At 38.4% G+C, this 24,037-nt stretch overlaps 1 protein-coding gene across 2 annotated transcripts in view; it reads left to right on the forward strand.

Annotated features, from left to right (window-relative positions):
- LOC126458421 (structural maintenance of chromosomes protein 4-like) overlaps window positions 1-24,037 on the forward strand; it is a 330,847-nt gene that overhangs the window by 217,958 nt on the left and 88,852 nt on the right. For both annotated transcript variants that reach the window (XM_050095456.1, XM_050095457.1), the window contains exons 10-13: window positions 8,262-8,505; window positions 15,115-15,317; window positions 16,632-16,819; window positions 22,985-23,226. In XM_050095456.1, the coding sequence (XP_049951413.1) occupies window positions 8,262-8,505; window positions 15,115-15,317; window positions 16,632-16,819; window positions 22,985-23,226 (877 nt within the window). The remainder of the gene's footprint in view (window positions 1-8,261; window positions 8,506-15,114; window positions 15,318-16,631; window positions 16,820-22,984; window positions 23,227-24,037) is intronic.

A 24,037-nucleotide genomic window follows, 5' to 3' on the forward strand; every position in this document is an offset into this window, starting at 1 on the left:
AAGAACATTGTGTGGCGTCTGATACAGATGATGTTAAATATACAGGAAACAGTGCCTAAAACACGCGAAAGTCCCAGGAGGTAGATGCTCTTGTCAATTTTTTTTAAAAAAGGCCTCGCACAGTGTCGTTGTCAGATATGCATCACTGTCCACATCCACTAAAACAGGATCAAGCCTATATCGATGCAACACACAGTGATGACTGACTGTGTGATGCTTGTATGTAGGCTTGATCCCATTTTAGTGGATGTTGACAGCACCACATATCTGACCTGGACACTGCGCAAGGCCTTTTTTTTTTAAAAAAAAAAATACAAGGGCAATTATTTGCTGGGGCTTTCATGGGCTTTTGGCTCTGTTTTCCAGTAGTTAACATCTTTAACATCTTCTGTATCAGACACCACACAATGTGCTTTTTTTTCCAAATGCAGACCGCAGCAGGTTCCTGGTGGGATGTTTGTATGTGCAGCATCCTATGTGTTAGCACCATATTTTGCCAGAAAACCTGAAAATGCTATAAAAATCAAGTTCTGCAATCAACACTCTTTGTTCTTTCATATTGTTACATCTTCCATATTGTTACCTCTCCTTGCTGTATCACACTGCCATCTACTGCGAAAAGTCCAAAACTTTTACTTCAACACCAGGGTGTCCTACTTTCTAGTAGCAGTAGTTGAAAATAATGCCAATTTCTGTTTCTTCCATCAGAAAATATTACTCTCAGCTACACTGAACTCTCATCCCACCCAGTGGTTTAAAATGCCTGTGCATTTATAAATTGGGGCAAATGCCCAAGATTAATGCCTGGGTGAATGCCCAAAATTCATAAATGCCCAGGCATTTATACATTTTAAAGATTAATTGATGAGTGGTGCTTATAAAAAATTTTAAGCTGAAATTTTGTATGGGAAAAGGTGTTTTGTGACACTGTCCTATTATTGGTTGTGTAAGCAAGATGAAAAAGCTGCTTGAAAGTTAGGGGAGCATTATTAGGGGAAATAAATTGGACTCTAAACAGAACTTTTTACATCTTTAATGATGTCAGTTCCTTGGGTAGTGCATAGTAAAAAAATAAAATGATACTCATCATATAGAGGAGATACTGAGCACAGACAGGCACAACATCCAAAGACTGTTACAAATTAACTTTTTCCCAGTATGGCCTTTGTCAAAAATACACTCCTGGAAATGGAAAAAAGAACACATTGACACCGGTGTGTCAGACCCACCATACTTGCTCCGGACACTGCGAGAGGGCTGTACAAGCAATGATCACACGCACGGCACAGCGGACACACCAGGAACCGCGGTGTTGGCCGTCGAATGGCGCTAGCTGCGCAGTATTTGTGCACCGCCGCCGTCAGTGTCAGCCAGTTTGCCGTGGCATACGGAGCTCCATCGCAGTCTTTAACACTGGTAGCATGCCGCGACAGCGTGGACGTGAACCGTATGTGCAGTTGACGGACTTTGAGCGAGGGCGTATAGTAGGCATGCGGGAGGCCGGGTGGACGTACCGCCGAATTGCTCAACACGTGGGGCGTGAGGTCTCCACAGTACATCGATGTTGTCGCCAGTGGTCGGCGGAAGGTGCACGTGCCCGTCGACCTGGGACCGGACCGCAGCGACGCACGGATGCACGCCAAGACCGTAGGATCCTACGCAGTGCCGTAGGGGACCGCACCGCCACTTCCCAGCAAATTAGGGATACTGTTGCTCCTGGGGTATCGGCGAGGACCATTCGCAACCGTCTCCATGAAGCTGGGCTACGGTCCCGCACACCGTTAGGCCGTCTTCCGCTCACGCCCCAACATCGTGCAGCCCGCCTCCAGTGGTGTCGCGACAGGTGTGAATGGAGGGACGAATGGAGACGTGTCGTCTTCAGCGATGAGAGTCGCTTCTGCCTTGGTGCCAATGATGGTCGTATGCGTGTTTGCCGCTGTGCAGGTGATAGCCACAATCAGGACTGCATACGACCGAGGCACACAGGGCCAACACCCGGCATCATGGTGTGGGGAGCGATCTCCTACACTGGCCGTACACCACTGGTGATCGTCGAGGGGACACTGAATAGTGCACGGTACATCCAAACCGTCATCGAACCCATCGTTCTACCATTCCTAGACCGGCAAGGGAACTTGCTGTTCCAACAGGACAATGCACGTCCGCATGTATCCCGTGCCACCCAACGTGCTCTAGAAGGTGTAAGTCAACTACCCTGGCCAGCAAGATCTCCGGATCTGTCCCCCATTGAGCATGTTTGGGACTGGATGAAGCGTCGTCTCACGCGGTCTGCACATCCAGCACGAACGCTGGTCCAACTGAGGCGCCAGGTGGAAATGGCATGGCAAGCCGTTCCACAGGACTACATCCAGCATCTCTACGATCGTCTCCATGGGAGAATAGCAGCCTGCATTGCTGCGAAAGGTGCATATACACTGTACTAGTGCCGACATTGTGCATGCTCTGTTGCCTGTGTCTATGTGCCTGTGGTTCTGTCAGTGCGATCATGTGATGTATCTGACCCCAGGAATGTGTCAATAAAGTTTCCCCTTCCTGGGACAATGAATTCACGGTGTTCTTATTTCAATTTCCAGGAGTGTAGATCACACACACACACACACACACACACAAACGCAACTCCCACACACACACACACACACACACACACACAACTGCAGTGTCTGGCAACTGAAGCCACAATTGGTGTGGTTTCAGTTGTCAGAGACTGCAGTCATGTGTGCATGAGTTGCATTTGCATGTGTGTGTGTGTGTGTGTGTGTGTGTGTGTGTGTGTGTGTGTGTGTGTGTGTGTGTTTCTCTCATCTATTTTTGATGAAGGCCATACTGGCCGAAGGCTAATTTGTGACAGTCTTTTTGTTATGCCTATCTGTGACTCAGCATCTCCGTTATATGCTGAGTAGCAACTTCCCTTTTCATAATATTGTTACAGTCCATCCTGTATTTTCCATTATTTGAAAATGACACTCAAGTTTAAAAGTAATTTTTGAAATAAAGTGTACTTTATATTAAGTAGCTAGCCTGTAGGTTGTATTTTTACTTATACTATACTACTGCAAAAAAGTTTAAAAACTGTTTCCAATAAGTTTTTTTTATCTTCATAAGTTGAAGAAGAATCATGAAGTTTCAACTCTGCTTCAGATTCTCCTGAAACTGATTCCTCATGCGGCTACTGCATTCCTTTCCATTTTGTCTTTGCGTAGACTGTTCAGTATGGATTTTTACTTGGGATCAACAGGCTTACGTTGTGTTCCTGCTCCATTTATCTGCTTCCACTTCTAGGAGATGTAGGTTAGTTTTGCAGCTGTCTCTGATGTGAGTCTCTTTCTTTTTTTGCTGTGGATCCATCCAAAAGTGCTGAAGTAATGCTCTGTAGCTGCAGATGTAACTGGTGCGCCCACAATTTTTATAGCAATTTCGGACTATTCACAAGTTTCTCTTAAAACTCTCCACCAAAATAAAGGATTTACATAATTATTTTTATGTTCCTGAGGGTGAGAACGCACTCCTTTCCACACAAATTGTCTAGACCAAATTCCTTGTTTGTCCTTATAATTAGGCAAGTTCTCTCTGATGTGAATAAAATTTAGTCCAATGTTCTTTGCTGTGCCACAAACAAAGCTTATTGCATCAAACATTTCGATAGGCTTCAGGTTACTACCTTGTACTGCTGGATCTAGAGGATTAGCTGCAAGGTGGGCATTGATTCTTTGTTATTAAATCCTTTTTATGTTTGTTTTCTCATTTTATCTTCACAGCAGTGCAGTCATACGAACATAGATGAAGAAAGGAGCAAATAGAAAACAATAGTCTGTCTCAAATGTCGTTACAACTGACAATAAAGCATTTCCACCCCACCCTCTCTCTCTCTCTCTCTCTCTCTCTCTTTCTCTCTGAAAAAACATTCTAGCAGTAAAAAGCCCAGAATTTGGGCATTTAAAACAGCTTTGGACAAATTCCTGTGCAAGTACACCATTTATAAATGTCCTGCCCACTGGTCATCTTTTCCAGCCCACATCACTAGTCCCACCCTCTTGTTACCACATTTTTCAGCCTAAAGAAATGCTTAACACTTGAAAGTAGTATCATACAATTCTCTTCTCCGCTTGCTTTCCATTTCGTGACTATCTAATGCAAACACACTACGCAGGAATAAGCCAAGAATAATATAACAAAGTTGAGATTTACAGCAATGCATTGTGATATAAGGAACAATACCTAAACTTCAATGATGTTGCCACTGAATGGTAGATTAAAGTTTGTACTCAAATGTAATGCGCCATCAAATCCTACGAACACCCTAGTTTTGAACAGTGCATATGGTAAAACAAAAAAAGGATGATGTAAATGTGGTATGTGTAGAAGGAAGTAATATGTTGAGTCTTTTTGGTATCAGTTTTAAAAAAGTCTTGAAAATGCTTTTTTAAAATTGTTGTAATTTTTACACTTTCACACCAGAACATGAAAAATGTTTACAAACTGTATTTGTACCCTAACCTAAGGGATCAATGGGGATTTATCAAGTCATACAGAAAATTCGTTAATGAGATATCCAGAGACAAAAGACAGTAACTTGGAAGTTCCCAATAATTCAAAAATAAATTAAAACCATGCCTCGTTACGCCCATTCTTGTAAATCATCCAAATATCTGGTTACCGCAATTACAAATTAGGGTACTGTAAGGAGTAATGTATGTAGAAAAATAAGCTCACTTTCTTGCAGCAAGCGTCTTTTTTTTATCATCAATAAATGGCTCCCTACACTTACATAAATTTTACTGAGCAGTGATTGCTAAATAATAGCTGTATTTTATATCTGAAAAATGCCCTCATATGCTATTTTCCTTCTGGTGAAGCCCTTGTTCTACTAATTAAGATGTTCATTGCAATGATTGAAGCAAACTAATGCTTGAAACTTACAGTGGATTAAAAATCTGTGTCAGAATGGCACATAAACAATATCTTTGGAAAAGGTCCCAATTTAAATCCCAATCTGGCTCAAAGTTTTAATTTGTCAGGGAGATTCAAATCAGTGCACACTCAATTGCAGAGTGAAAAGCAGGCTAAAGCTTGTTAATAACAACATAATCAGAATAAAGGCAATAATCCAAAATAATTCAAACGAAAAGAATAAAATAATTTCTATTTGTTACTGTGACATCAGTGTTAATTAGAAAGAAAGGGTGTAAATGTCTGTGTATTAGCTATTCCACACTATCATTAGTTTGTAGGAAATGTTATTTGCATTAATTTGGATTTTTTAAAATAATGATGTTTTCTTTTTGCTTATCTGAATTTGCAATATTGTATGCACTGTTTCTTTGCCAGTTTTAGAAGAACACATTGGGAACACAGGAAAAAACTGTCACCCAGCGCTGCCATTGGAGAAGAGCAGTGTTGAGGAACCAATCCTTACCTCCTTTACATAGTGCAACCACTATCCTTACGCTGTCCGCTTTGTAACAAGCATTTAGTTTCACTCTGGACAGTTAGCTTCTTTTCCAAGAGGAAGTCATATGTAGTGCTCATGGTAAAACAGGAAAAGCTTCGTCACTCTTTTAACAATGAAAGCCTAAACACGTGATAGAACAAATAATTCCAAAAAAGCAGTTCACCATGGAAATAAAAAATAACAACAAAATACCTTTCTTGGGTGTTTTTGTTATTAGACAGACCGATGTAAGCTTAGAACATAAGGTTTCTCAAAAAGCAATGCACACAGATAGATATTTACATAAGAACTCTAATCACCATCCAAAACCAAAAGAGGTATCCTTAAAAGTCTTGCCAATAGAGCCAAAAGTTTTTGCATGCCGAATACCAGGATGCTGAATTAAAACATATAAACCAGATTTCCAAGAAAAATTGCTACTCGGGGAAAGAATTAAACAGAATTCTGTGACCAAATAAGGGAAAGCTGAAGGACAAGCATGAAAAAGAAGGATGGAAAAATACAGTTTCTCTCCCTTTTATTAAAAAAGTAACAGATCTGATCAGAAAGATTTTACAGAAACATGACATTAAGCCAGTTTTTAGACCAACAAAGAAAACAGGTAAGGCACTCTGATCTGTGATGTATAAATGCCCTCCACTGTCGTCATGTGGTGTATATAAAATACCATGTACATGTCGTACAGCTTATATTGGAACAACCAAGATAAGTGTGAAAACATGGCTAAAGGAATACAAAAGTCTCTGCTGAGGAAGATAGTTAAGTTGGCTGTAGCAAAGCATGGTTTTCAGCCAAGAAGTCAAGAAGTGAAGTTTTCTGAAATAAAAATTTTGTCTACTGTGCTGAACTGTTATCCATGGCTATGTAGAGAAACCATTGAAGTATATAAACATAGGGATGATTTTAATGGGAAAGAAGAGACCATGAAACTTAGCTACATATGGACAGTATCTCTGCAGAATTGCTAAACATTCTTTTATCTTTGACAAGATGACATTCATTACTTAGAGTTCATCTTTGACAAGGGTCATCTCTGCTTATCACATGTAACTCTGGCCATGCTCCTTTTTCTACAGAATATATGTCATTCTTAGATATCAGACCTGTCTGAAGATGTCCAGCACAGTTCTGGATGAAACGTTAGGAACAGAAGAGTTTTATGGACCATGACCTTATACCCCGGAAGGTTTACCAGCAGTGTATACACTGTACAGCAAAATTAAACACAATATTCAACAATGGTTACTGCAGCACTACTGCTTGTATCATTTGCAGTTCTTAAGATTGCCAATGATCAGACACAAAACAGTAGTGGCCCAAAGTCTTCGATCTTCTTCCGGTTCAGAATGAGAAATGCTAGACAAAAAGTGTGCACACAGTAACTTCACAATAAATTCCCACCCTTGAAAGTGCGAGAGGATATAATTCGACAGTGGTAATAGTGAATTCTCAATCATACCATCAGAGAAACTTAATAGTTTGGACATCTACCATTCACAAATACATAGATGAGTGAAAACTAGAAAATTTCAGTCACAGTTAATGAAAGTTCACATAATAACTTAGCTGCTCCATATAATGAGATACTCAGCTTTGAATCTTCAGGGGTTGTTGCTTCAGAAAGTCCCAGTGTTCGACGTTGCTGATGTACTAATTTTTAAGCGAAACACAAAGTATATCACTTTTCTTGTTTTGTATTATGACCGATTTGGATGTTCATTGATGATGTGTGCATTTCTTGTCTGACAGTCTTCAAAAGAGTCTCATACAAATAGCTTCCAAAAGACAATAATGCAGACTCACTGACTGACTGACTGACTGACTGACTCTCTCACTGCCTCTGACTGTCTCTTACTTCTGCTGCCTGTTTTCCTTACTAACTTTTGTAGCTCATGCACCACTTCCTTTTATATAAAACTATACAATTGAATACATTGTTGAATGTAAGATTTACAAAATAACAATTAAAAGTCATTAGATGACTTTCGTTATTTACATTAAAAAATGGGCTCATATTGCCCTACGTGTTCTGATATTCAGTTTGGAAAAGCTTACTTAATTTTGTATACGGTTCCAATGAATTTTACGCTACAACAATTTAAATTACATTATAGTTAATTATAAACAAATCACTTTGAACAAATTATTGTTAACAGTATTTTGGATAGCTATCATTTTAAATACCATAATGAATAAACATTGTGGCTTTTCAGAAACAGGGAAGAAGTGAATTTTCAAGATTATGTGGTACAACATGACTGTACAGTTCGTATCACGAAAATTCAAAGTTGGATTATTAACAAACGGTTTGCTCCCCTTAGTTGCTAATTAAAATTGGGTAACATATTAATGTGAAATTTAATCTGAGATAGTAAACTTGTTCATACTAATTTTTTAAAGGGCAGTTTACTACTGAAACTGGGTATAGTCATAATGGTACAAAGTCCGGAAAGTTAAAAATTCGAGCTAATTTGACCTCTTCAGAGAGTGTTGACATGAGGTAGTAATTTCAAGTAGGACTGGGAAGGTAGTCCCATTTCAAGCTGATAATAGGTACAATTCCACAACTAATATTGCAATATAAGACTAGTTACTGCTAGTGACTGATAGGAAGTCATTTGTTAAGCATTTGGATTTTTTGAAATGGTTACAGATAAAACCACAACAATTTTCATTTTTTCAACTTGTCTGGACATTCTCCTTAATGTTGTTATTTACAAAACCGAATGTATGGGTGTCAGTAGCTACTGTTTCTTTATTATTATTATTATTGAACATTTCTTCTTTCTAGTGTTCTGGAAGAGCTGAATAGACAGATCCTCTCTGTTGAAACTGATCTACAACAAAAACATGAAGAGCACAGATGCCTTAAACAAAATCATACTGCTCATCAGTCTGAAGTGCAGAGAATTAAAAAAGTATTGGAAGAAACAAAAAGCTCTTTCCATGCTGTTGAGTCAATGAGAGGCCCCATTGCTCATCTTCTTAAAGCAAAACGAGAAGGAATACTTCCAGAGGGCGTTTATGGTAGATTGGTGAGTATATAAAAAAAACTAACATTCCTGCAGACAAGTTCACAAAAATGCATATCCTCATGTTATCAGTTCAAGAAACAGAATTTAATGTATGTGAACCATGCGGAAAGATTTTAGGTGGCTCAGTTGTAATGAACCTGTGCAAGAATGTGGCATTACATTTCTCCTCCCCTCCCCCCTCCCCCTTTTTTATGTCCCTATTCTCATTTTTGTCTCCATCTGCCCACCCTTCTTGTACAGTGTTACTCAACACTCATCTCCTTCTCCCTAGAAAAATATAGCCCTGAAATATTCTTGTTTACCTTTTTATTATTAGGAAAGGAAGAGTAGTCAATGTGCAAAAATCCTCACACTTCTCACAGCTGTATGAGCTGGTGTGTTTTTGTGTTGTAAAAAAAATGGCTTTTCTTTAACGTCAGACACCTGAAAATTCAAGAGAACGACACGAGGCAATGGTTTGTGTTGCACCACTCAGCAGTTATTGTGTAATGTGTATCCATATTCAAAGCCTAAGTGATGCCTACATGAGCAGGCCATGCTTTGAGAATTATCAAACAGGATTGTCATTTAATTGGAAGCTTTGTAAACACTTAGTTCCATAACTTTGTCCCATCACCATTTAGTATTTTGTGTATAGTTCAACAACCTGACTTTCGCTGGTCTTCCACCCAAAATGCTGGCCAGCATGGGTATTGTTTAGTGTGGCCTATATATTTGTGTACAATACTTAATACGAAAATTTAATAGTCATGAGTGACTGGAATTCATTAGTAGGAAAACGAAGAGAAGGAAACGTAGTAGGTGAATATGGATTGGGGCTAAGAAATGAAAGAGGAAGCCGCCTGGTAGAATTTTGCACAGAGCACAACTTAATCATAGCTAACACTTGGTTCAAGAATCATAAAAGAAGGTTGTATACATGGAAGAAGCGTGGAGATACTGACAGGTTCCAGATAGATTTTATAATGGTAAGACAGAGATTTAGGAACCAAGTCTTAAATTGTAAGACATTTCCAGCGGCAGATGTGGACTCTGACCACAATCTATTGGTTATGAACTGTAGATTAAAACTGAAGAAACTGCAAAAAGGTGGGAATTTAAGGAGATAGGACCTGGATAAACTGACTAAACCAGAGGTTGTACAGAGTTTCAGGGAGAGCATAAGGGAACAATTGACAGGAATGGGGGAAAGAAGTACAGTAGAAGAAGAATGGGTAGCTCTGAGGGATGAAGTAGTGAAGGCAGCAGAGGATCAAGTAGATAAAAAGATGAGGGCTAGTAGAAATCCTTGGGTAACAGAAGAAATATTGAAACAAAGATGAGGTGACTTACCGAACAAAAGCGCTGGCAGGTCGATAGATACACAAACAAACACAAACATACACACAAAATTCAAGCTTTCGCAACAAACTGTTGCCTCATCAGGAAAGAGGGAAGGAGAGGGGAAGACGAAAGGAAGTGGGTTTTAAGGGAGAGGGTAAGGAGTCATTCCAATCCCGGGAGCGGAAAGACTTACCTTAGGGGGAAAAAAGGACAGGTATACACTAGCACACACGCACATATCCATCCACACATACAGACACAAGCAGACTTAAATATGTCTGCTTGTGTCTGTATGTGTGGATGGATATGTGCGTGTGTGCTAGTGTATACCTGTCCTTTTTTCCCCCTAAGGTAAGTCTTTCCGCTCCCGGGATTGGAATGACTCCTTACCCTCTCCCTTAAAACCCACTTCCTTTCGTCTTCCCCTCTCCTTCCCTCTTTCCTGATGAGGCAACAGTTTGTTGCGAAAGCTTGAATTTTGTGTGTATGTTTGTGTTTGTTTGTGTATCTATCGACCTGCCAGCGCTTTTGTTCGGTAAGTCACCTCATCTTTGTTTTTATATATACTTTTTCCCACGTGGAATGTTTCCTTCCATTATATAGAAGAAATATTGAATTTAATTGATGAAAGGAGAAAATATAAAAATGCAGTAAATGAAGCAGGCAAAAAGGAATACAAACGTCTCAAAAATTATATCGACAGGAAGTGCAAAATGGCTAAGCAGGGATGGCTAGAGGACAAATGTAAGGATGTAGAGGCTTATCTCACTAGGGTTAAGATAGATACTGCTTACAGGAAAATTAAAAAGACCTTTGGAGAAAAGAGAACCACTTGTATGAATATCAAGAGCTCAGATGCAAACCCAGTTCTAAGCAAAGAAGGGAAAGCAGAAAGGTGGAAGGAGTATATAGAGGGTCTATACAAGGGCGATGTACTTGAGGACAATATTATGGAAATGGAAGAGGGTGTAGATGAAGATGAAATGGGAGATACGATACTGCGTGAAGAGTTTGACTGAGCACTGAAAGACCTGAGTTCAAACAAGGCCCCGGGAGTAGACAACATTCATTAGAACTACTGAGGGCCTTGGGAGAGCCAGTCCTGACAAAACTCTACCATCTGATCAGCAAGATGTATGAGACAGGTGAAATACCCTCAGACTTCAAGAAGAATATAATAATTCCAATCCCAAAGAAAGCAGGTGCTGACAGATGTGAAAATTACCGAACTATCAGTTTAATAAGTCACGGATGCAAAATACTAACGCGAATTCTGTACAGACGAATGGAAAAACTGGTAGAAGCCGACTTCGGGGAAGATCAGTTTGGATTCTGTAGAAATATTGGAACACGTGAGGCAATACTGACGCTACGACTTACCTTAGAAGATAGATTAAGGAAAGGCAAACCTACGTTTATAGCATTTGTAGACTTAGACAAAAGCTTTTGACAATGTTGATTGGAATACTCTCTTTCAAATTCTGAAGGTGGCAGGGGTAAAATACAGGGAGCGAAGGCCTATTTACAATTTGTGCGGAAACCAGATGGCAGTTATAAGAGTCGAGGGACATGAAAGGGAAGCAGAGGTTGGGAAGGGAGTGAGACAGGGTTGTAGCCTCTCCTCGGTGCTATTCAATCTGTATATTGAGCAAGCAGTGAAGGAAACGAAAGAAAAATTCGGAGTAGGTATTAAAATCCATGGAGAAGAAATAAAAACTTTGAGGTTCGCCGATGACATTGTAATTCTCTCAGAGACTGCAAAGGACTTAGAAGAGCAGTTGAACGGAATGGATAGTGTCTTGAAAGCCAGATATAAGATGAACATCAACAAAAGCAAAACGAGGATAATGGAATGTAATCGAATTAAGTCGGGTGATGCTGAGGGAATTAGATTAGGAAATGAGACACTTAAAGTAGTAAAGGAGTTTTGCTATTTGGGGAGCAAAATAACTGATGATGGTTGAAGTAGAGAGGATATAAAATATAGAATGGCAATGCCAAGGAAAGCGTTTCTGAAGAAGAGAAATTTGTTAACATGAAGTATAGATTTAAGTGTCAGGAAGTCGTTTTTGAAAGTATTTGTATGGATTGTAGCAATGTATGGAAGTGAAACATGGACGATAACTAGTTTGGACAAGAAGAGAATAGAAGCTTTCGAAATGTGGTGCTATAGAAGAATGCTGAAGATTAGATGGGTAGATCATATAACTAATGAGGAGGTATTGAATAGGATTGGGGTGAAGTGAAGTTTGTGGCACAACTTGACTAGAAGAAGGGATCGGTTGGTAGGACATGTTCTGAGGCGTCAAGGGATCACCAATTTAATATTGGAGGGCAGCGTGGAGGGTAAAAATCGTAGAGGGAGACCAAGAGATGAATACACTAAACAGATACAGAAGGATATAGGTTGTAGTAGGTACTGGGAAATGAAGAAGCTTGCACAGGATAGGGTAGCATGGAGAGCTGCATCAAACCAGTCTCAGGACTGAAGACCACAACAACAACAACTTAATACCATAGTCAATCTGAAACAGTACAGTCTCATCTTCTTCAAATGTTACGTTTCAGTCTTCTATGTTGGTTTTCTTAAGATTAATTTTTTTTTTCCATATCATTGTTTTTATAGGATTCCCAGAGCCCGACTTTGTTCATCCAACATGTTTTAGAGATTGTTATTCTCTTCAGAACTTAGTTCCAAACTCATGAAACCAGATTCTGATATCCACTCTGAAAGAGGCATTTTGTCCAAAACCTCTGGACAAGGGTCAGCTACCACTTCTACATAGAATCCTTTTCTATAATGATACTGCAGTATGTCATCTTGAAATGTTGCATGTTCGTAACTGACATGTATTGACCCTTTCAGTGTCATCACCATAATGACTTGTCATTGTTAAAGGCAATATCTGGGCTGACAAAGAATACTCTTTGGTAGCCCAAAAATCCTCCTGTATATTTTCAGGAGATGGTGCCCCACAGCGCTTATGTATTTGAAAGATGGTCTATTACTGCCTTGAGCTGCTGGTAGAGTTATTTATTTATACAACCAGTTTCAGTCATCTGTCCATCATTAGATTCATAAAAGAATTCAGAGAATCATGTCAGGTGAAACATAAAATCGTTAATTACTTTGTCAATCCATAAAAAGTGTGCTAGGATATTTCTGTATAATGACAGTATTCTACTGAATAACATTGGAGATATCAAATTCATTCTACCCATCCAACAAAATGCACCTCCATACCTGCATCCCACCACTACCAGTTATCTCTTTTGACAATGGTCTTGTGACAGAACCAACTCTCTCTCTCTCTCTCTCTCTCTCTCTCTCTCTCTCTCTCTCTCTCTCTCTCTCCCCCCCCTCCCCTCTCCCCCCCCCCCCCTTTTCCCTCCCTCCACCCCTCTCTCTACTCCACCCCTCTCTCTATCTCTCTCTTTCAGTCAAATATGTAATGAGAATATTTCTGTAAAAAAAAAAAAAAAAATTATTAATGAAAACATTCCATAATGAATGACATTAAATCACTAATAATAGAATCCCAAGTCCACTTGTGCACTGGACTTTGACCAAAATATCCTGAATTTTGAAGTCACTTTTTGGTTTTTGTGTAGCTATGAAGTCTAACCATGTATTTCACAATGGTTTCCTGTGAAAATGAAGCTTGGAGGAGCTGGCTGGAGCACAGTGGATGTGCCACTGACACACTTGTCACTCAACTGATGAACTGTCATCACTTTCAATCTCTAATGAAGTAACATCTCATTCTTCTTCACTTTCTGAGCCACTAAATTTAATGTCAAACCCAGGATCACTATAGCCATCCTTTTTTTGAAAGCAACGTTTAAACAACAATACACAAGAGAGGCCAAAAGCACACGTTTTGTTGTTGAGTATCTGAAGCTGCACAAAGTAAAGACAATGTTTGGTGGCAACCAAGTCAACCAAAACATGACAGCCAGGCTACGAATGTAGCACCATATGCTGTCTAGCAGCTGAACACGTAACTATCAGTGCTGAAACAGATATACGCAGGGTTTTATTTCTTCTAAGATCTTTTCATAACTTGCCCGAGTACACTCGGGATTTTAAGTTTCTGACAAAATAATAATAACAGCAAGATAACTCAGAGTTTTAAGTTAAGGGGTTAAGCTCCGTCCAGTCTTGGTATGTTGCTGACACGACAATATATAGGCTCTACTCTGCATTGTAACAAGTAGGGTACACACTGCCACCTGACACAGATCAGTTGCTCTTAGCTTCAAATACACAGGAAACTGTAACTCCTGTGACAGCTGTAGTCTCTACAGTGGTAGTAATGCATTTATCTTAGGACAGATGCGGTCATGTTGTGAAGTGCTTACGCCTGGTCAACTGTTTACTGGCTTCAATGAACGTTCCCTGTGTCTCAAACCATTATCAACACTTTTTTTCCCACTGTTAAGCTATTGAACCTGAAGTCTGTGCTTGACCTCACTGCTTCAAGACATCTGAGAATTTATCCTGACAAACAGTCTCTGAATTGTAGATGTCAGCAGTAGACTATAAAATGCTCATAACAAAAGAGACTGAGTCATTACAGATGTAATGCAGTCCCTTTTGTCATCTTTGAATCATATTCCTATTTGAAGCACAGCCTACTACACAGTTTTAGTTCACAACAAATTATAACAGTCATTTATAGTCATAATCAACTCTTTCTTTTCCCATTTATGCTTTACTTTTGGACACTAATATACAAAATTCTCTTCATCATTTCTGAACCATACAATTGTACATGACATATAGCTCCAAATAGTCAAGGACTTCTCTGAGCATTTCTTGCAGGTCTCTATTCCTTGAGATGTTCCAAACCCTGCCCCACCCCTTCCCTGCCGTCTCCCTCGTCTGTCCCTGTCTGAACCCACTTCCACTTACCTTGTATGTCTTATACCATTTCATCTACTTAGTGTCATAATTCTTACAGTAGTTTTCCTCTGGTATCTTCTTAGTTGCTTCAGTATTAACAAAGTGCGCGAGTGTTATGTGATACTAGTAAACGTAACTTTACGGTGCAAGTATGGGTGCAACTACTGTTTTAAATTGAACTGTATTTTTAAAACAGATTTCTGTCTCCTATTTCCTGACTTGGGTGCATTTCTGAAAAACTATAATATCAGGCTATGGTAAAGTCAGTGTTTTGTAATGGGTAGTCCCAACTGTTGTTCCAAATACTTTAGAAATATTATGTAAGATTACACATACCAGTCTGCTATTGATATTGCAGTCTAGTTATTATATGATTACAGGGAGATTTGGGTGGCCTGGATAAGAAATATCATGTTGCAGTTTCTGAAGCTTGTGGTAGATTAGACAATATTGTTGTGGATACTGTATATACAGCTCAGCTATGTATGGAGTTAATGAAGAGAGAGAGAATTGGTAGGGGAACATTTATACCTTTGGATAAGCATCAGCATCTGATTTACAGATTTACTCAACCCTTCCAAACGTGAGTATATGTAAAATGATTTTCTTATGTTGTATTTTTTTGTGTTTATTTTCTCTTTTAACAGGTACTTTTTGTCATTGTTGTCCATCTATAACTGTGTTATCTGTATGCCCTTGCTGCCCTTACCCTCCACCTGTGCATTATTTTGATGCGCATATTATCACCCCCCCAAAAGAGAGAGAGAGAGAGAGAGAGAGAGAGAGAGAGAGAGAGAGAGAGATCATAAGCCTCAAACAAAGCCTTTCAAGTGTGTGAAATTTCGCAATAAAAAAAGAAATGCTACTTAACTGAAACCTTTGTACACATTAATTGATTTAAATTCATTTTTTTCCCTCTCTTCTTGAAATTACAGTAGTAACCTGCCCCAGCTTCTTACACTTAGCACTATGTATCTACAACCAGATAACTCTTGTGGCATACCAAGAATAAATTATATGCACATACCTTCCTCGTAAATCATTGTATCTGTTAGTAAAAACTGTATCAAAATACCTACAGTAGTTCCTGAGATTAGCCTTCACGTACAGACAGAACATTGCAGCAAGGGACTGTAATTTAGTAATTTTAGTAATATGATATATATGTCAGTCTCAGATCACCTAGAAGACAGTGTGTTTTCTTAAGCACGCATAGTCTGTGTATCCTTATTTTCGATTTACCACATATGGTGGGATTGGCATCATCATAAAACAAGCTATGTATTTTTACAATAGACTAAACTTGTACAAATATTCTTGAAAAATGGTACTGCTATTAGTTACACCACATTATTCTCTTAGTTCATAGAATGGATGTTCCAGAAACTAGCTGTAATCCTTAACTTTAAATTTGTTTCAGGATGGGGACAGTAGAAAACGTGAGTTTGTTAAAACAGAATAAATTTACTTTGCATGTAGGTTGCTCTTATTATATACTGCAACGTAAATGTTGAGGTTACATTACCTTTCAGCAAGCATTAAGTTATATAGAAATTGCCTTGTAGCCAACCACCATCAGTGTTGTTTTACAATGAAAGAAAGTTTTATTTGTACCTTCATACAGGCTGTTGTCTTTCCATTTTCACTTAACATTTATACTTTCCCGTTACGAAAAATGTGAAACCATCTTTTTATTTTTGTATGTTCATCTGTAATGGAAGTTTTTCTCATGAAATATGTTGTTTCTATGATTTATAGTGCCTTTTTTCCATTAGGTATATCAGAAATTTTATAACTTTTTTTTGTCGTTGGGAGTTTTGCTTGTCATACCTACGTAGAATTTATCCTGTTTGATTTCTGAAGTTCATTGATAATATTTCTGTTTGTTTCTGTGCAGTCCAGAAGGAGTGCCACGATTATTTGACCTCATTCGTGTAGAGGATGAACGTATACTCCCAGCATTTTACTTTGCTTTGGGAGACACTTTGGTGGCACATGACTTGTTTCAAGCTAATAGAATTGCTTTCTATGGAGGCCTGCGCTACAGAGTTGTTACTTTGCAAGGAAATCTTGTTGAAAAGTCAGGTAATATAAATTACATCTAGAATAAATTATACAAATGAAAAATGTAACATGTTAAGCTCGTCCAGAAAGTAGAGATACATGCATAACAAAAATGGTCCCCTGTTATCATCCCCTCTTATCTCAATGATGTGCCACAATTCACTAGGTCTCACTTTCACAAGTGGTGTGCTCAAAATGAGAATGTATATAGTCTCTATTTGATAGCTGAGGATTCACTATAAACAGCACTTCATTCTGTCACCAGTCAATTGATGGGCACACATTGTGTACAAAAATAGTGTGATCATTATAAATCAGTATATGAATTACTTAGTTTCCTGAGACGAGTAACACGTGAGACAAAGCAAGATTGAAATAATTCTCATCAAGCAAATGAACTAAAGGTAAATGCTTAAACATAAAGCAAGCAAAGCTCTTGTGTTCTGGCCCAACCCTGGGATTGAGCAACTGCTGTGTCGTCCTGAGCCAGTGACGTCATTTGGATGCGGTATGGAGGAGTGTGCTCTCAGAACAATAGTCTTCCAGTTGTTGTTGACTTTCTAGACCATGAAGCTGCTACTTCTCACCTGAGCAGTTCCTCAATTGGCATCATGAGGCAGAGTGAACACCATCCCACTCCTCCCACCAAAGAAAAATCTTTGACATTGCTGGAAATTGAACCCGCATCCTCCTAATAGCAGCCAGTCATGTTAACCACTTAGCTGTTGAAGCAGACAAAACCTAAATATCATTGCATTTAATCATTCACAACTTGCACCTTAAAGGATGTTAGTATAAGTGATACAATTATGAAATATTGCAAAATCATTAGATCACTGCCGAACAGTAATTGTTCTGGCTGCAAATATATCACTAATAGTATATCTTAGCAAATGATCACATAACCCTGTGGTTATATACCCAAATCTTAAGTTCCACTGTTTTAAAAACGTTTTGAGAAAATGCCATATAATGGAATACTTAACCTTTTCTTTTCACAAGATAGTACCTTTTAAATGATGTCACACTTCCCCTTGCTGATAAGATTTTTCTGAGTTAAACGAGAACCCTGTACTCATCAGCAATTTCTGTGACTTATCCCAGTTCTTCTTGTTCATAGTAAAATGAAGCCAGAGAAACAAAAGTGTTATTGTATAAAAGACGTCCCTTATAAGAATGGTGTCTTAGCTCCTTCTAGAAAAAATAGTACAGCAATAACACACTTGTAAATAAAAAGAAATCAAGTATGGGTGAGCATTAAATATTTTGTCACTCAAAGATGAAAACCTAATTACTTTCGTTCTTGTTGTACATAACATCAAAAATATTAAACGTCTTTTCAAAGTTTTATTTTTCCTTCATCTTTTTCTGCTTTGTTTGTGTGACTTGGCCTTGTTGTTGTTTTTCTCTTCAGCCTGTCCTGTGCAAGCTGCTTCTTCTGCATGACTTTGCGTTACACTGCATAATTTGTATTTCATAGATTCTATCAGAAGTAATCTTGTGGATGTAGAAACAAGTCAAAGATGTCACGTGCAGTTCCTCCCTCTTACTGTAGTTAATAAATAGACACATTGCTTCCGTATCAGTGTCCATATTTCCATATAGAGTAAAGTGGTTACTATTATTGTCATGATTCATATTTTCATATAGAGTAAAGCGGTTAATATTGTCTAACTACCTGACTTTTACAGCTTCTACTGTTCTTTCACTATGCATATATACAGCCACTCTTCTTTACCAAAACTCAAATGGGTCTCTCTTTACTGACTATTATTCTATTAGAATGAGTTAGAATTAAACAAATGTCTGCTCTAAACTAATATGTGACTAGGTCTCACATATTCACTTCCTAATAAAAGGTATCAAGAATTTTTATTCACTACTGATCATTTTAGAGTGAAGGAGGCATCGACATTTGAGTACAATACAGGATGTAGTAATGCATATATATTAATAAAATAAACTAACTTCAATGAGCTACAGTATAATACTGGAAATAGCTATAATAAATTACACTACAGAAAAATTTCTAATAGCTAGTATCAATAAGCTATACTGTAATACAATATGGTATAAACCCTGTGCATAATAATTGGACAGAGCATACAGGACATAATTATACTAGACATAACCACAGCACACAATAATAAAATAAATTATAGGAAAATTTGATAAATGCTAGTATCCTCTTCAGGCCACTCAAATAATTCTGTAATGTAGTAAAATGGTTGCTCTGTTAGCCAGCGGTACCACTTAATTTTAAAAATTTTTGGAGCCAGCATAGATTGGTAATGTGTTGAAAATTTGGAATGGGCTCATGTTGTGTGAATTTTTAGTTCTTGCTAACCTGTGCTTTGATATATCTAAATTAGCCTTAGTTCTGCTGCTGTGTTCATGAATTTCCCCTTCTCACAGCCCCCCCCCCCCCCCCCCCACCTCTCCCGAGAGTATTGTCTTTTTAATAATGTAATTTAAAAACTAACAACAGTCTGTACCTTTAGAATTTGAAAATTTGGGGACAGCTTTTGTAATCAGCAGATGTGATAGTACTCACCTGGTAATAGGGCTCCAGTCAGGTCCATTGCAGATGAACTTGATGATTTAATAGTGTTTCCTATTTCACTAACCAAGTTTAAAAAATAGTGTTTTAATTTCTCAGGATCGAACAGAGCTGCCCGTGTGCCTTTCGATGTGTCCCCTTGTTTTATTATTTGCCGTGCTGCTTTGTGTTTATTAGGAGCCCTTACTACATAGTGTTCCACTACTAGGAGGGTTTTTTTTTTTTTTTTTTTTTTTTTTTTTTTTTTTTTTTTTTTTCCAGAAGGAGCTTAGCTTCGTAGAATTTTTTGCATTTAAGATGACTTGTTAATGAGTTCTCTTTGATTTCTCGCTATGTGAAAAAATGATTTCATTCGCCTTTTAGTTTCTAGCTGAGTGAAATTGTAAAATGGTGCTCATGTTCTGAACACTGCTACAAATATCCAGCCTCAAGATTTTCTTCACTGGTGAATTTTATTTTGCTTTAACTTTATGATGTAAGTCATTGGATAAAACCTAGCATCAGTATACTTGAAGATATATTATTGTGGCACTGTTCTGAACAAATTTGAGTACTCTATCTGATCAAAAGTATCTGGACACCTCTGTGTAATGCAGACCTGACCACTATATGTCACGAAAGGTGGATCCACAAGTATAAAAGAAGGTGGGGCGTATTGTGTTGTCAATAGAGAAGCTATAATAAGCGATTGGGTTTGTCAGAAGGGCTCAGTGACGTAGACTTGTCATTGGATGTCACCAGAGTAACAAATCCATAAAGGACATTTCAACCCTTCTAACTATTTAGTAAAGATAAAATAAGTGAAAGGATTCACACTAGCTTTTGGGCCCTAGCATACATTCACACACCCACAAATACAAATGTGCACCCCCATGGCCATGACAAAACTTCTGCTAGAAAAAGACCTAGTGCTCGAAAGCCACTGTGAATGGTATTTTCAGTTATATGTTTCTGTGCTTGACACAGCAATCCACTATAGTTGAGTGGTTCCCTTCATCTACTTTATGTGATGCTCCATCCTGGAATTTCCATTAAAGCTAGTCAGTTGATTACATGTTCCATAGATCATGTGAATGATCCTGTAATTGAAATGAAATGGAATGAGTCATTTTACAGGACATGTATACATGATTAGTGTTAACATTAATGTACGTATTTTTTAGCCCTACTTGTGCTATTACATCTCTCTCTCTCTCTCTCTCTCTCTCTCTCTCTCTCTCTCTCTGTCTGTCTTTCTTTCTTTCTCCCCCCCCCCCTCTCTATCATTGCCCCCCCCCCCATTTTATTTTTTTGCTGGCTACCAGCTTTTAAATAAAAATCTTTCTTTCTCCCCCCCCCCCTTTCTCTCTCTCTCTCTCTCTCTCTCTCTCTCTCTCTCTCTCTCTCTCTCTCTATCTATCTATCTCTCTATCTCTCTCTCTCTCTCTCTCTCTCATTGCCCCCTCCCCTTTTATTTTTTACTGGCTACCAGTTTTTAAATAAATATTCATCCATGAAATAGGAGTTCTGCCTATCTGACATGCATACTCTTTCTCATTTCTTCCAGTTTCCTCTATCACATTTCCCAAGCACTTGACACTCTACACCTTCTTCAATTGTTCACCTTCAATCTTTATTCCACTAGTTAGTCATTAACAATGAATACTATTTACAGTTTACCAATAAACACTATAATGTTCACAAATATTGAATCTTCAGTCGTACTTTGCGACGAGTTGCTGGTGGTATAACATTATGCATTTCGCGGCAACAATAATTGGCAATAGGCTCTTCCTTCAGTAACAAGCAGTTCGTGTTAGCTTTTGCCATGTGGTACTCTTTTTCCAATGATCCATTTTACCAATTCATCTCGATTAAACCTTGTACTATGTGACCCGTACAAATGCTCGCTCATCAATTTAAATTGCCTTGTTGCACTTTGGATATCACATCGACAATGCACTTAATTGTGCATTCCACCATAGCCACTTTGCATCCGTTCTCAACCACTGTAAGCTTGCAAGTCCTCTTACTCTCTGACCGTGCATGCTCATTTCTCAATGATGTTGGCATTTACAAATTAAAATGTATCAGTTATGTCATTTGCACAACTTGGTGTGACTGCTGATACTGAATAATAAATTTTTTCATCATTCTGCTTGGTATGTGGCAGCTAGTTAGTGTCACCCATTGTCCAACCCTATACTCTGCCAATTTGCCTGCAGCTTATGACAGCAGAATCTGGTGATGGCAGCTGGCTAGTTGTTCCTGGTGCGTAGACCGGTGTGGACCTTCCTTCAGGTAGCCACTGGTGCTGACTGAGAAAATGCACCTAAATTTGGTGGTATTTACATTAGCCACATCCACTATAGTTTCTGCAACAAAAGCAGTAGCAGTCTTGCCCTCTAGCCAAGGCATCAGGCCCAGCCATTGAGCAACCATGACATCATTCTCCAGTTATTCCATATCAGCAACTTCACAGTCCTGGCGGTACTGTAAAGGTGTCAAAATTTCTCCTTTTCAGAAGTCCTGTCCAGTGACTTATGCATTGTCAGTTTGCTGAATATTGGTTCTAGCATACCGAATGTGTGTTCTTGTAACATGGCACCTAGTTACTGAGGTGGCCTGCAATGCCCTCTGTAGGACATCAGTTTTCTGAGTTATCCACAAGAGCCATCTGCTTCACCACACCGAAAAATGCTGCGAAAACACAGTCAAATACCTTGGAAAGATCACACTCGCAAAAAAAAAAAAAAAAAAAAAAAAAAAAAAAAAAAAAAAAAAAAAAAAAAAAAAACCCTTGTGATATTTCATCTTCTTGCTGTAGGCCTTAAAGGCCCGATAAGGCAATAAATGATGATGATGATGATATTTCATTATTTAAATTTGTAAGCTGCCAAGTGAACTGTTGGTGATGTGATTTTGAAGTTGAACTATGAAGTAACAACCACAGCTAAACCAAGACCAGGCAGACCTCATGTACTGATGGACAGAGACCATCAAGCAATGTGGAAGGTAGTTGTCAAGGATGAGTAACAGTATGGAAGTGTTTTTTGTGGTTAAGGCTTGGTCCCTGATTGCACTTAAGAAAGTGTTGAATGTGGAAGGATAGGAACACATTTAACAGTATTGTGTGCTGCATACAGTAGAGAAAGAGTACAGAAGGATGATTGTCTGTATCAACATGACAATGAACCCTGTCGTAAAGCAGCATCAGTGAGGCAATGATTCGTAGACAATAACATCCTGAAATGGTCAGACCTGCCTGGAGTCCTGATCTGAAACCAGTTGAACACCTTTGCGTAAGTTAGAATGTCTACTTCACTTCAGACCCCAGTGTCCAACATCAGTACCTTCTCTGGTTTCATCTCTTGATGAAGAATGAACTTCCATTCCTTCACAGACATTCAACCACCTCATTGAAAGTGTCTTTAGCAGAGTTCAAGTCATCATAAAGGTGAAGGATGGTCACACCCCACATTAATGTCAACTAGTAGGTGTCCAGATACTTTCGATCAGATAGTGTGTATCCAGTTTCATTTGTTGACAGTGAAGAGACAAGCATTGTTCTCAGCACTAAAGACAGTGCTAGAGTTTTATAACATCTTCATTTACTGATTTCTTTTCCTTTTTTTCACAATTTCAAGGCACAATGACAGGTGGAAAAAGGACAAATAGGCCTGTTGGTATGGGAGAAACTGCAACTGCTACCACACACGCTGTAACGTGGAATGAAATTTCAAGAATAGAAGAAGAATATGTTCATGTGGGAAACCAATTCTCTAATATTTGTTCATCTTTGGAAGACTTGGAGAATACCATTACCTCCAAAGAAAGGTGGTTACAGTCGGCAAAGTTAGACATCTGCAAGCTAAATGAAGACATACAAGTGAGTACACCATGTGAATAAATAAGAAAAAGATGTGTAACACAAATATTTTCCATCATCAGTGAATATAGAAAACTTTTTTCTTGATTAAAGTAAATAAACATTTCGCTTCTTGTTGAAAGGAAGAGCTGTAAACGACAGACATACTTTTCAAACTGAAAGTTGCTGTATCTTTTAAATAAAGGTACGTTGATGTCATATGGTACCATTTACAGGGAAATCTTAAGCAGTAGTTCCATGGCTCATAGCTATGCCACCTTGTGAAGCAGAATACAGTTTCTTAAGTTGACTGTATGGTATAGATGGTTGTGATATGTGCACAGAGTGGAGAGTTGTATTTATCTTCATATTGATGAATAATTGTTTCTCAAAAAGAAACCTTCCAGATGAAATAGGCATTATTCTCCCTGTCTTGTTGGTTCACTGGAATCAATACTTCACAACTGTCTCCATTTCCTTTAAGCTTATTTCATAATTTACCAAACCAAGCAAATTGCTTGTGGAAACAGATGAAAGCAAAGAAATGAAAATACATGATCAAATGCCAAGTCCTTTAGATTTATTTAGACCGATTCCAGTAGCACCCCTGATTAATACCAATTTCAAATAGTCAACCATTAAAGAGTTTATAAACTTGGTCAACCATTAAAGAGTCTATAAACTTGGTTAATCGAACAAAATACTGTAAATGATCTGGTTGCCATTTTTGTTGCTGTGCTGAGCTTTGAATTTGTGTACACAGTAAGTTTTACTTAGTAATCATGAACTTAATTGTTCTGATACCATCCCCATCGCTTGACTGACATCTCCT

This window comes from Schistocerca serialis, chromosome 2, assembly GCF_023864345.2.
Source record: "Schistocerca serialis cubense isolate TAMUIC-IGC-003099 chromosome 2, iqSchSeri2.2, whole genome shotgun sequence".
NCBI classification, from domain to species: Eukaryota; Metazoa; Arthropoda; class Insecta; order Orthoptera; family Acrididae; genus Schistocerca; species Schistocerca serialis.